Genomic DNA, 14338 nt, shown 5'->3' on the forward strand with positions numbered 1-14338 from the left:
GGTAATGCATGTCTGCACCTCATCAGTGGCAGTCCCCTACCCCAGCTCACCTCGGGCCCTCATCCCCTCCAAGTGGTGCGGTCAGTCAAGCCGCTTGGGATCACAGTGGACGACCAGCTGACATGGAAGCAGCATATCACTGCCACAGTTAGGGTGGCAGCCTACAGACTTTACATGCTACGCAGACTCAAATCGCTGGGCACACCAGCAGTGAAGTTAAAAGGGGCATACCTAACCTTTATTCTGCCAAGATTCATGTATGCCTCACCAGCCTGGTCCTCCGGTCTCGATCACCGCCACTCAACGGCAGCAGCTAGAGGATGTACAAAAAAGGGTATGCAGGATCATCTTTGGCCCTGCCTTCACTAATTATGACCACGCCCTGACCACTCTGAATCTTTCCAGACTGTCTAATCAAACACCGAGAGGCCCTGAAGAAACTAGGCATAAGTCTACTATGTCACCTGTGGTTTCGCCACCTGCTCCCCTGCCACCCTTGCCCTGTCCACACCACACGTCACAACAATGTCGTCATGCCCATAAGGGCCCCTCGCACCGACCGCTATCAAAACTGCGCGATACCCGCCATGGTACAAACCATAAACCACTAGGCTGGAACATAATTAGTACATGTGGGAAAAGAATAATAAGTTTGCAATATTAATGTGTCAGACTACATAGGATGTAGGGAAAAAAATGAAGAGAAATTTTAAACAATAAAATATTCAAAGTAGGACTGGTAGATATGGAAATAAGTATTATGACAAGATCATCATGTTAATGTAATACTATGACAAATATTCGACAAAACACAAAGTTATAAAACTAAATTTCAGTCAAGATTCTAGCCACATTAGGCTTGAGGCAAGCCTTGCTGGTCTGGGTTGCAACTGACATTGACCCATTTTCATGTTGAGATCAAGTTATGAGCTATGAAAGATCGGAAACTTACGAGATTACTTACGGCTAGGCTATCTTGGGTGGCCGCTTCCATATAGGCGTATTTATATACGAATGAAGCTACGTATACAAGTTTGATACTAAGAAACAATTATTTCCCATATAATAAATACGAACGTAATGTTTGGATGTGAAGTTATTTATCATGAAGTAGTTGATGCGATTACCACATTCTCTTTTTAGCATAAAATGCTGCGCCGCTCCAATGCTCAGTAGGCAAGTTAGACCTGTAAAATGTGTTTCGAGGCCGAAAAAAAAAAAAAAAAAAAAATCACACAAGAGGGTGTTTGTGATCACATTATAGAACATAGACATAGTGTCTAGTAAGTATTCAAGTATTGTAATGTTCTATAAAGATACGGTACATCCACTATCAACATCACATAGAAACCACAATTTTCTCTACAATCTCCCGTCGGTGCAGTCTCTCGCAATTCCATAGTCACCACAGTTCTTCACAGAGACACAGGAATGCCGATCAGTCATGAGTTCAAAGTAATAGGGAGTGGAATGCACTGGTGGGGCCAGGTTAACTTGGTGTTGGTCACAATAACAACGTTACAGGGGAACGCCAAGATGACCATCACTACCACCACTGCCGCCGAGATGTTCCGCGCTCTGCGTTGGCCCAACGCCACGGTGCCTGTGGAAGTGTCGGAAGGAGTCCTCACCTCTTCCAACGTGCATGACCTATACGCAGCCATGCATCACCTTAACAACCTCACGTGCCTAAGGTTCGTCAATGCGACGCAACACCAGTACCGCGTGCTGGTGGTGTCTTCGACAGGTTGTGGCAGCCTCGTTGGGTATGTGGGAGTGGGAGAGTATCAGAAGTTATTCCTGGGCGCTTCATGCTTCTTAAAGAGGGGCATCGTACTACATGAACTGCTACACGTAGCCGGTCTCTTTCATGAGCATACGCGCCCAGACCGTGATCAGTACGTGCGAGTGGTTTGGACCAACATCCATAAGGATAAACATAAGAACTTTGCTGTGCCACCGTGGATGAAGAGTAGCCCTGGTCTCGTAACGTTCGGGCTTCCATACGACTTTGGGAGCTTGCTTCATTACGGTCTCAAAGTGTTTACAATGGATCAAGAACGACCAAGCATGGTGCTGCAACGACCTCATGAGTACACGGGGCTCGTGGGCCAGAGGGATGCACCTTCAAGGACTGATGTAGCCCGCGTGAATCGCCTTTATGAGTGTTGGAACCACTACCTGGGTGATGATCTGCCTGGAGCCAAGACCTACCTCGTCTGGCATGCTGCAACACTCAACCTCGAGGTCTCTCACTCCCACACCTCGGACAAAGAAATCTGAGGAGCCAGTCAGGGATGTTTGAGTTAAATTTCTGTAGTGCAAGTTGCATACTTATGAATATTTTTTTTATTGCAATGTGGTGTTTGCATATTTTTTTTTCCTTAAAAATAAACATAACGATAGTAAAAATGTGTTTTCTCTGCTTTGACATGACATTATTGTAAGGCACGCCACCGGCATAACTGATTGCTAAAACCAGCATTAACCACATGCCAATAGGCTTACCATCTACACACACACACACACACCCAAGAGAGAGAGAGAGAGAGAGAGAGAGAGAGAGAGAGAGAGAGAGAGAGAGAGAGAGAGAGCTGGTAATCGTGACTTACGTGTATTGAAAATTTGTGGTTTTGCGTTTTGGGAACAATTTTCACATTCACAATATTACTTGCTGATGTTTCTTGACTAAGACACGAAGCTGCTGTCATGATAACATTCAATCTTTCATCTTAATGTATGTCACATTTATAAAATATCGGAAAAGAAAAAAAAGGTCTCATAAAGTGACTCAAAATATATAAAAACCAAAGCTGAACTTTCGAAGACGAGTAAATATGATCATCTGAATTTTCTTGATTGGAAAAAATATTGATTCAGCAAAAAAAAAAAAAAAAAAAAAAAAAAAATCCAACGTGAAATTAATTTGATGACGCTATGATGCTGATATATAAGTATACCTAGTGTGTGTGTGTGTGTGTGTGTGTGTGTGTGTGTGTGTGTGTGTGTGCGCGTGCGTGCGCGCAATGCGTATATTTACATATATACACTCATATTCAAATCTGAAAGCACAGGTTTGTTAGTGGTGATTATGGGTGAGAGGAGACAACAGGACAGAGCCAAGAAAGGAGGCAAGAAGTGAGCGGCCAGCCTGAGTACCCTTCCTTCAACACGGTCCCTGAGCAGCCAGTTAACAATGTGAGTGTCGTGAAGTAACTGATGAAAAGTAACACCCAGTCGATTCTGCTGCCCTCCACAAGTCCAAATGCCCGCCCCGCCTAGTGACGCTGCACTTCCACTGATCGGCAGCAAAGGACACGCAGCAGATACTATGCACACAGAAGGAGGCGCGAGCACGCACACGCACGCACACATATACACTGCATATAGGATAAGGACGGAGCAATAGGCGGTCCATTGAGTTGATTAGTACCTTGAGATAAGCCTATCATACACTGTAACTGGAGAGTCGGGAGGAGGGAGGAAGGAGGGAGGGAGGGTAGGAGGGAGAAAGGCGGACATGGCGAGCTTGGAGTGAGAGGGAGGGAAGGAAGGTAGGGGTGTCAGAACACTTCGTGGTCTTTTACACGCCCGCTACGTTGTCTTTTTACGTCGCGTTATAAGAGAGAATCAGCCGCCATTCCACGTCCTCCTTAAACGCCCTCCCCCCCTGTCGCCTGCCCGTTTCATAACCCCATAACCCCACCAACCTCTCACAGAACAACTCAAGGCACTCCCGACTCGGGCGTACCAAGTCTCTCTCTCTCTCTCTCTCTCTCTCTCTCTCTCTCTCTCTCTCTCTTATTTTTAGTAATGCTCATCATGATGACTATTTCCTCAGCTGAGTGTGACGCAATGTGTCTTGAACAGATGTTAAGTACTTAAAATATTTCAGGAATTTTATTTTAACTGTGTCACAATATTTGCCATCACCATTGACAGCGACACATGGCAAGCGGCACGTGGCGTGGTGTGGTGTGGTGTGGCGGGGCGGGGCGGGGCGGATAGGAACACTGACGGTAGTAGCACGTAGGCCTACTACTAACTATCTATTCAACATGGTACGAGGCAAGACCCTCTGTGCTTGACAAAACCTATACAGACTGTAACTATGCATGGTTCAGGGACGGGGCCAAAGTTAACTGAAAATAACAGCGGACACCGGCAAAGTGTTCACATATTAATAATATAATGAATTCTGGCAAATTTTACCGCTGGGGCTCAGCAAGGCAAACCAAAGACTTTTCCAACTGCGGCTTACGTAGCATGTGTTGATAGCAACAATGTAGCACCGGAACTCTACAGATGAAAACCCGACGTTCTGCGAGTATTCAGATCGATAACTGGGAACACTTCGTAGACTTGTCTGTCTGTGTGCGTGTTGCTTCGTTTTCCGTCAAAGTTACAACTGAATGGATAAAGTGTTTGAGAATTTAATCAACAACACTGACCACCAATACATGAAAAAAAAAAAAAAAAATCTACATATCTACATTCTGCACTATCTATACCTTTTATTTACTCTCTCTCTCTCTCTCTCTCTCTCTCTCTCTCTCTCTCATACACACGGGAGGAACTCTGCCGCTGAAAAGTTCCCTGTGTCTGCTAGGACTGCATGGAAGGCGATCAGTATACAATGTACGTATAGCTTCAGTAAAGGCTGGCGTGGTTGACACCAGTACAGTCAGGACAGAGGGGATCGAGCACAGTATGGACGAGGCTGGCGCGGTGGAGCTCTGTATATTTTTCATCAGTGGTGTTGTGCTCGGTTTGGCCTCGGTTGTGTCAGCAGAGTTGCTCCAATTCATGGTGACTGGCTGGCCGCTGGCCGACCTTCCTTAGACATGCAGTCAACAGCCAATGACAGTCGCGCCAGATTTTGCAGCCTCCTTCACCCTTTTTATGATATAAATCCGCCTCGAGGGACACATTTGTTGGGTCATAGCAGCTTAGCGACCTGACGGAGACTGAGCCTCCATGATGCAGCTCTTTCTATAATTGAAGATGCAAGGCAGGTGAGCTTCACTCCCCCCCTTTCTCTCTCTCTCTCTCTCTCTCTCTCTCGAAAATCTTCTTAGATTCCCAATAAACTAACTAATCTGTTTGTATTTATTCACTTGTTTATTTAACTTTGTGCCACAACAACGAGGTTGCATTATTATCTGCTAGTGAGGCGTTTGGTCCACAAGGGAGAGGGACACCGCCTCCTGACGTGGGGAGTGAGGCAGACTGCCAGGGAGGGAGGTAGTGTCGCGGCACACGCACAAGCCTCGCCACAAAGTCAAGGCGTCTCCCCAAGGCAGGGCTACCATATAAGCCATTCTTAAGTGTGTTTAGGGCTTCTATGAGCAAATAGAAAGAAGAGGAGAGGAAGGAAGGGATGTAGAGGTGAAGCCTTGCTAGGAGTCCCTCTCATTATGTTACAAATAAAACAAGCTGGTGGAACAGGAAGGGGGAAGAGGGACAAAAAGATGCCGTTTTGCTGATACAGAGAGAGAATCACAAGTATTACAAATGGCACCGAGAAACACAACGAGGCGAACGATAGACTTAGAACAGGGATTCTGAATCTAAGTTAGACGGAGACAAGTAATTTTAGTGCCAAGGTTGAGGTCATAGGTCACTCACACGCTGTTAGTACAGAGACCATTGTGGCCCGCCATAATTCCCAAGAGGGTCATGTCAGTACCTCCACGGGCTGGGCCAATCATCCAACCCTCCGAGCAAAGGCATATTGGCACTACACCCACGACACACCAACATCAGCAATGATGATGATGATGATGATGATGAATAACAGTAATAATAATAATGCTAACAAAAACAATAATAATAATAACAATAATAATAATAATAATAACAATAATAATAGTAATAATAACAATAGTTATTCCATCTACTCCGACAAATTTACTTGTCTCAATTGGGAAATTACGTGAGACACATTATATACCCTCCTTTTCTGTCATGTACATTTTCTCATATCTATTTTTTTCTTTCTTATAGGATTCTTTTCAGAAACTGGCAGCGCCCAATGTTCTTCGGCGTGAGTCTCAGTGATACTACGCTTCACTCTCGTGTTGACATGTGGACACCGTGAACCTGCGCTGCGTACGGCTCAGCGGAACTGTTAGCGACACTAATGGGTTGCATGCTGTGTCTGCGTAATAATAAACTCAGTGCAGCTGTTCCACTCAAGAAGTTCGCTCTCAATGCAACGTCCACGTGATAGCAGCTTGTCTATAGCGCAATCAACATTTTTCTTTCAATCATTTTTTGATCTTCACCTCAATAGTATGGGAGGTGGGTGAGTGTCCAGCGAGATAGATAAGGCAACGGTGCAATGAAGTGTAGAGGAAAACTACATAGTACACCTGATGACTGACTCACTGACTGCACCATGGAGGGCATCACATTACTGATGCATGGCGCAGGTAACAAAACTGTTAATGAATGGACGCGGCACAGAAAGGTCAACTTGTCAATTATAGGTCATCTAAACCTTTTCCATAATGTTCTGCCTGACAGTTCATGTCTCCTCTCCACCTCTTCTCCCTTTCCATTTCCTTAGCCCTCCTCTCTCTCCTCTCACCTTACCTTAGTTTGCCTCTCTATCTCGTGTCCTCTGTGCTAAGACACCTGTCCTCCCTTCTCCTCCTCCCTCTTCCCTTCTTCCCCGCCCCGCCACTGCCTCATTGTTGCGTCACTGAGGAGGGGGAAGCCGAGCGGCGGCCGAGTGACGTATGTAATAACGCCCAATGAATTTGTGTGTGTGTGTGTGTGTGTGTGTGTGTGTGTGTGTGTGTGTGTGTGTGTGTGTGTGTGTGTGTGTAATTCACCTCGGTCGTCTGCTGGTCACCCAGCCAGTCTTCCCCATTACGGAGCAAGATCAGAGCTCATAGACCGATCTTCGGGTAGGACTGAGACCACAACACATTCGACACACCGGGAAAGCGAGGCCACAACCCCTCGAGTTACATCCCGTACCTGTTTACTGCTAGGTGAACAGGGGCCACACATTAAGAGGCTTGCCCATTTGTCTCGCCGCCCCGGGACTCGAACCCGACCCTCTCGATTGTGAGTCGAGCGTGCTAACCACTACACTACGCGATGTATTTACCTAGTTGTAGTTTTACAGGGCCTGGGCTTTATGCTCGTGTGGCCCCGTCTCCATATTTACACTTATCCAATTTCTCTTTGAAACTATGCACACTCGTTGCTGACACCACTTCCTCACTCAAACTGTTCCAAGTCTCAACACATCTTTGCGGGAAACTATTTCTTAACATCTCTCAGACATCTTCCCTTCCTCAGTTTCTTACTATGCGATCTTGTGCTTCTAATGTCATATTCTTCTCTCAGGAATAGTTTCTCATTAACCACTTGATCGATTCCGTTAATCCATTTATAAATTTGTATCAGATCCCCTCTCTCTCTTCTCTGTTCCAGGGTTGGTAGATCCATAGCTTTTAGTCTCTCCTCATATGTCATCCCTTTAAATTTTGGAACCATTCTTGTAGCCATTTTTGTAGTCTCTACAATTTCCTTATGCGTTTCTTTTTTATAGGGGGGTCCACATAACTCCTGCTTATTCCAATCTAGGTCTTATTTTAGTACTTGTCAATTTCTTCATAATTTCTTTGTCCATGTAGTGAAATGCTAATCCAATATTCCTTAGCAAATTATATGTCTCTCTGAAAATTCTATCAATGTGGTTTACCGGTTGATTGTTTTTTTCCATCGTCACTCCCAAGTCCTTTTCCTTTTTTACTTTTTCTAGTTCTACTCCATCTCCCATCTTATAGATTCCCACTGGTCGTCTTTCACTTTTTCCCATTTCCATGACATGGCTTTTGTCCACATTGAATCCCATCTCCCATCTTTTACTCCATTTCCAGATCTTGTTTAAGTGTGTGTGTGTGTGTGTGTGTGTGTGTGTGTGTGTGTGTGTGTGTGTGTGTGTGTGTGTGTGTGTGTGTGTGTGTGTGTGTGCGTGTGTAATTCACCACGGTCGCTTGCTGGTCACTCAGCCAGCCTTCGCCATTACGGAAAGAGCTTAGAGCTCATAGACTAGTGGTTAACACTAGTGATATGTGAAGGCCTTCCAGGTGGTATATGAGTATTTTCGCGATCATATGCGATTTCTAGTTAAACCAATTAACTTCTCAGAAAAAAAATATTGCCTTAAACAAGATAATCTGGCATCGATCAGCTGGTGGAGAAGAAACAGATGCATCCTTCTCATTATTAAAATGAGTTGTCCCTTGTTAGTTCATTTGTATGTTCTACTCGTGAATAAAATGGTATTTGATGGAATTGAAATTTTCTGGAGCTAGGTGTACGGGACCTCCAAGTGGTACTCATTCAGGAAAAGGTTGGGAACCACTGTCATAGACCGATCTTCGGGTATAGATCAAAGACCACACCACACTCCACATACTGGGACAGCGAGGCCACAACCCGTCGAATCACATCCCGTACCTACTTGCTGCGAAGTGAGCAGGAGCTACGCATTAAGAGACTCGCCATTTGCCCTGCCGCGCCAAGAACTCGAGCCCAGCCCTTCTCGGTTGTGAGCTGTATGTGCTAACCACTACACTACACGTGTGTGTGTGTGTGTGGTACAGTGGAACCATGCGTGCTTTGGGGTCCGATGGGTCGCCAAGCGCACGGGTTCGAATCCTGTCCACGGTCCGAGTGTAGGTTGGGCTTCCTCAACGATTTCCTAGCGGGTGGGCTTTGAGATAGGAGGTACCTCAAAAAGTATCCCCTTTAGTCCATAGATTCTCGTGAAAAGCCCACATGGTTAAAAAAAAAAAAAAAAAAAAAAGCATGTGAGGAAAAGTGTACTCCTGCTGAATGTTGTGAGGTGTCATGGTCACGTGAGTGTCATATTGACGCACAGTACGTCCCGATACGAAATACCACACACAATTATGCTATTCTCTCTCTCTCTCTCTCTCTCTCTCTCTCTCTCTCTCTCTCTCTCTCTCTCTCTCTCTCTCTCATATAATATAAAGATTTGTCCATCCTTATATTCAGCTGTCCCTATATCTATCTATATATCTATTGTATTCATCTTTATATCTACGCTATGTCTATATCTGTCAATCTATCTATCACAATGACAGTTGGTGAAGGAGTGAAAGGAGGAAGTCCTGAACGAGCGAAGTAAAATGATAAAAGTTAGTTGCATGTTAGGTTTTGACTGGTGCTAGGAATGGAGTCAGAATCACGTGTTGTTTGCTGGTAAGATTGCATTGGTTGCGTGAATGATTTCAATGATTGTCAGCTGTTGCTGAGAGTGAAGGGATGGACATTGGCGGTGAAGTGAGCAAGAGAGATGAGGAAAGACTAAATATAATGTTAAGATCTAAATAGCATAGGTTAAACAAATAGAAAAGTTCTACAAGGGTGTAGTTTTATGACTGCATTGTTTGGAACTCAAACGTGGAACAATGAGAGCAGGGTGGACGAGGAGGGAAAGAAGGGGGAGAAGGAGAAGGAAGAGGAAGAAGAGGGAGGAGAGAGGAGGAGGAGGAGGAGGAAGAGGGAGGAGAGAGGAGGAGGAGGAGGAGGAGGAAGAGGGAGGAGAGAGGAGGAGGAGGAGGAAGAGGGAGGAGAGAGGAGGAGGAGGAGGAGGAAGAGGGAGGAGAGAGGAGGAGGAGGAGGAAGAGGGGAGGAGGAGGAGGAGGAGGAGGAGGAGGAGGAGGAGGAGGAGGAGGAGGAGGAGGAGGAGGAGGAGGAGGAGGAGGAGGAGGAGGAGGAGGAGGAGGAGGAGGAGGAGGAGGAGGAGGATGAGAAGAAAATTACATTGGAACTAAGGAACAAGGGTGGGGCAATACATATAAATAGATAGACAAGTACTGTATATATATATATATATATATATATATATATATATATATATATATATATATATATATATATATATATATATATATATATATATATATATATATATATATATATATATATATATATATATATATATATATATATATATATATATATATATATATATATATATATATATATATATATATATATATATATATATATATATATATATATATATATATATATATATATATATATATATATATATATATATATATATATATATATATATATATATATATATATATATATATATATATATATAAGGAATTGCCAGGAAAAATGCAAGGAGTGTTACGATGGTTTGAAAAATTAATGCAAACGTAGAAGGAAAGTTTTCGGTTTGGTTAATATTGATGATGGAGGAGTGTGGAGTCTGATTTAGCTTTTGTTTGCTGATAAGACACCGCTGCTTGCTGGTATACAGTAGAGTTGAGGTTGAGACCGGTGGAAGAATGAAGTTAAGTAGATGTGATGTGCGGTGCAAAGCTTACAGGAAGACCTTGAGTGGCGTGTATTCACAAAGGAGAAAGTGTTAGATACATGAATTATGTCTGGAGGAAGGCTATGCAGTAATTTATGAGGGAAACGAACGCAGAGAATGGAGGAAGGCTATGCAGTAATTTGAGGGGAACGAACGCAGAGAAGTTATGAATGTGTGAATGACGACGCGACCTAACTCTTACGTGATACTATGAAGCTTGTTTCTTTACTAGAATGACAAATATTTTACTGAGCCATAATGATTCTGCTTACACGTTTAAATAACTATCATTCTTTTCAGTTGTATCTTTTAAAATTCCTCTGTGTTACTATGACTTACATCAGACCATTTCATGAAGCGCAAGAGGCCACAGCAGTGAAAAACAAAAAAGCTCTTCGCACCTGACGTATCGGGTTGGGTGTATGGAAGGAAATATTTGATCCTTTTTGAAGTATTCCTAGAATACCTCAGGCTTTCCTTGCACATTAAGTATAAGATTACATCAGGACTGGCTTGCTCCATGAATTTATGCACACACAAACAAACGATGCAAGCATCGTTTGTTGAACAGACGATACTGGCATGGTTTATTGAGCAAACGTGGCTGGTATAATTTTCATGCTAAGCTAATAATCGACACTGGACCCGATAGTGTAATGCCCAGGTATCAGTATATACCAGTATTAAGTCCGTTGATACCAAACGTCACAGTCACAGGACTCGAACTCGCAATTACTCGAATTTCCGAGTCTTGCGCATCCCTAGCGACCAGAAAAATGAGTGAAGTAACGGCAGTGGTATTAGGTGTACTCGAGGTTGATAACGGAGTGCAAAACTGGGGGCGGTGAGATGGCCCACTTAGATAACGGTGGTTCTCTTTATCATGAGTAGAGATCGCACGTGGCAATAGTTGAACGAGATAAGGTAACGTATACGTTCACCACGAATCAACGCGACGCAATGCCTGGAATTGTTCCTGGAATACCCAACTATCGAGGCTTCCAGTTCTGGCACAGGTAAAACTTTCCCAATGAATCCGGCACATCATCCTGGCGGGTGGTGCGTCCCCACCAAGCGCCTATTAAGCTTAAAGCCAGCCTCGCATGTTTACACTATTTGATAGAATGGTAAGAGCAGATGTACCGAGGAGAGAGAGAAAGAGAGAAAATAAAAATGGAGGAGGAGGAGGAGGAGGAGGAGGAGGAGGAGGAGGAGGAGGAAGAAAAAGGGTAAGTTGACTTACGAAAGAGCGAGACGCGAGACCTCACAGTGCTTTGGTCGCTGGCGCGTGGACAAGACGCTTACACCACTGCGCCCTGCCCTTCCATTCCCTTACCTCTCTGCCTTCCTTTGCCGCACACAAGATACAGCATACGATACTCCCTCCTGCCCGCCGCACAACACTGCTCACCTTTTCTTGTAGTGTTCAAGGCGTACAAGTTCCCATCTGTAAGAAATGACGGGGCTGTGGCGCGTTTGGGCGGTGGCGGTGGTGACGGCAGCATGCTGTGCGAGCCTCTGCCATGCTATGTTCGGTATTCCAAGTTTTCTGGAGTTTGGAAACTGCGCTGAAGTCACTCTTAAAGAAAATTTTGATCCCATGAAGGTAAGTGTAAACTCAGTTTTTCCTATCTTATCTTGTGTGATTTCATAGTATGCAGTGATGTGTGATTTTATAAAGCAGTGAGTGAGCCGCCAAGAGGCCCCGTGGCTCTGCTCCAGACGATCTGGCCGTCTAGCCGTAACTCTACCGGCTCTCGCCACATGGTTATCTACATGTATACTCAACATTTTGTTCTTCCTGCAAGCAGAAGTTATTTACCTTTCTAACATAACTATGTTATACGGTCTCACTCAGTCTGTCTGACACACACACACACACACACACACACACACACACACACACACACACACACACACACACACACACACACACAGCTCAGTGGTTAGAGCGCTGGCTTCACAAGCCAGAGGACAGGGGTTCAATTCCCCGGCCGGGTGGAGATATTTGGGTGTGTCTCCTTTCACGTGTAGCCCCTGTTCACCTAGCAGTGAGTAGGTACGGGATGTAAATCGAGGAATTGTGACCATGTTGTCCCGGTGTGTGGTGTGTGCCTGGTCTCAGGCCTATCCGAAGATCGGAAATAATGAGCTCTGAGCTCGTTCCGTAGGGTAACGTCTGGCTGTCTCGTCAGAGACTGCAGCAGATCAAACAGTGAAACACACACAGTGGTTAGAGCGCTGGCTTCACAAGTCAGAGGACCGGGGTTCGATTCCCCGGCCGGGTGGAGATATTTGGGTGTGTCTCCTTTCACGTGTAGCCCCTGTTCACCTAGCAGTGAGGAGGTACGGGATGTAAATCGAGGAGTTGTGACCTTGTCCCGGTGTGTGGTGTGTACCTGGTCTCAGGCCTATCCGAAGATCGGAAATAATGAGCTCTGAGCTCGTTCCGTAGGATAACGTCTGGCTGTCTCGTCAGAGACTGCAACAGATCAAACAGTGAAACACACACACACACACACACACACACACACACACACACACACACACACACACACACAATCGAGAGGGCCCGGGTTCAAGTCCCGGGAAGCGGCGAGGCAATTGGGCAAGCCTCTTAATGTGCTGCTCCTGTTCACCTAGCAGTAAATAGGTACGGGATGTAACTCGAGGGGTTGTGACCTCGCTTTCCCGGTGTGTGTTGTGTGTTGTGGTCTCAGCTCACAAAGCTGTTCATCCTTCCTTCATGTTGATTAATGAATGAGCAAACTTGGGACGTCCTTGTGGCCCGACGTCGCACCACCACACACCTCAAAGGTCAGTGAGACGGAGATACGCACCGAGGCCGCCACATGCACAGCTATGACACACGCCCCAAACATTGCTGCTAGTAGCGTCACTTGAAAGCATACACAGCAGATTCATTTAACCCATCGCATTAAGCTCAAGGAGAAGCTATGGTTGTCTGCGGGTCAAATGTAACAGATCGTACCAAGTTATCTTTAAGTAATTGTTTTCAGTGAACATGAAAATTTTTCCCCTCAACAACAGTGACTTGAGATTAGAAGCCATTCATCGCTAAGCCGCCGCCGCCAGGCCGATCGCTTCCCTGGCCACCGACACTTGACAGAAAGCGGAAGGAAAATTTCATACCACGTGGGGTGTGTTCGAGTGTTAAATGATTAATTCAAATTCTTAACAAGACGTAGCAAGCGAGATAGCTTAATTCACTATCATATATTTAGGCTTAACATTTCACAGTAAAGATTCGTGCTTGGTGAAAGAAATTAACGCAGTAATCAGGATGTTAGTTGTAAGTCAATAAGGAACTGTAAAAAGAAGACTGGACAAATATATGGACGAGGGTGATAGATGGAAATAGGTAGGGTCAATCATTCAGGGACTACCACGTACAGGTTTTATGGTTTCCACACACACACACACACACACACACACAGTGCAGTGGTTAGCACGCTCGACTCACAATCGAGAGGCCCGGGTTCGAGTCCCGGTAAGCGGTGAGGCAAATGGGCAAACCTCTTAATGTGTGGCCCCTGTTCACTTAGCAGTAAATAGGTACGGGATGTAACTCGAGGGGTTGTGGCCTCGCTTTCCCGGTGTGTGTTGTGGTCTCAGCTCACAAAGCTGTTCATCCTTCCTTCATGTTGATTAATGAATGAGCAAACTTGGGACGTCCTCGTGGCCCTACGTCGCACCACCAGTCCTACCCGAAGATCGGTCTATGAGCTCTGAGGGAAGACTGGCTGGGTGACCAGCAGACGACCGAGGTGAATTACACACACACACACCTTGTTGTCCCGGTGTGTGGTGTGTGCCTGGTCTCAGGCCTATCCGAAGATCGGAAATAATGAGCTCTGAGCTCGTTCCGTAGGGTAACGTCAGGCTGTCTCGTCAGAGACTGCAGCAGATCAAACAGTGAAACACACACACACA

At 45.2% G+C, this 14338-nt stretch overlaps 3 protein-coding genes across 3 annotated transcripts in view; all 3 read left to right on the plus strand.

Annotated features, from left to right (window-relative positions):
- LOC123498446 (glycerol-3-phosphate phosphatase-like) overlaps positions 1-611 on the plus strand; it is a 25023-nt gene extending 24412 nt beyond the window's left edge. Inside the window, exons 7-8 of the mRNA XM_045245550.1 lie at positions 27-322; positions 406-611. Coding sequence (XP_045101485.1) covers positions 27-322; positions 406-611 — 502 coding nt within the window. The remainder of the gene's footprint in view (positions 1-26; positions 323-405) is intronic.
- LOC123498979 (low choriolytic enzyme-like) lies at positions 7-2897 on the plus strand. Its single transcript, XM_045246605.1, has one exon. The coding sequence runs from the start codon at positions 1432-1434 to the stop codon at positions 2281-2283; it is 852 nt and encodes a 283-aa protein (XP_045102540.1). The 5' UTR covers positions 7-1431; the 3' UTR covers positions 2284-2897.
- An 8761-nt stretch (positions 2898-11658) lies between these two features.
- The window catches only part of LOC123498984 (chloroplastic lipocalin-like), a 52289-nt gene continuing 49609 nt past the window's right edge, over positions 11659-14338 (plus strand). The window contains exon 1 of the mRNA XM_045246619.1: positions 11659-11990. Within this exon, the coding sequence (XP_045102554.1) occupies positions 11841-11990 (150 nt within the window). The 5' untranslated portion in view covers positions 11659-11840. The remainder of the gene's footprint in view (positions 11991-14338) is intronic.

Source organism: Portunus trituberculatus, chromosome 48 (assembly GCF_017591435.1).
Source record: "Portunus trituberculatus isolate SZX2019 chromosome 48, ASM1759143v1, whole genome shotgun sequence".
In the NCBI taxonomy this organism is placed as follows: domain Eukaryota; kingdom Metazoa; phylum Arthropoda; class Malacostraca; order Decapoda; family Portunidae; genus Portunus; species Portunus trituberculatus.

Coding starts and splice junctions, on each gene's coding strand:
- LOC123498979 (XM_045246605.1), top strand. CDS start 1,432: ATGCCGATCAGTCATGAGTTCAAAGTAATAGGGAGTGGAATGCACTGG.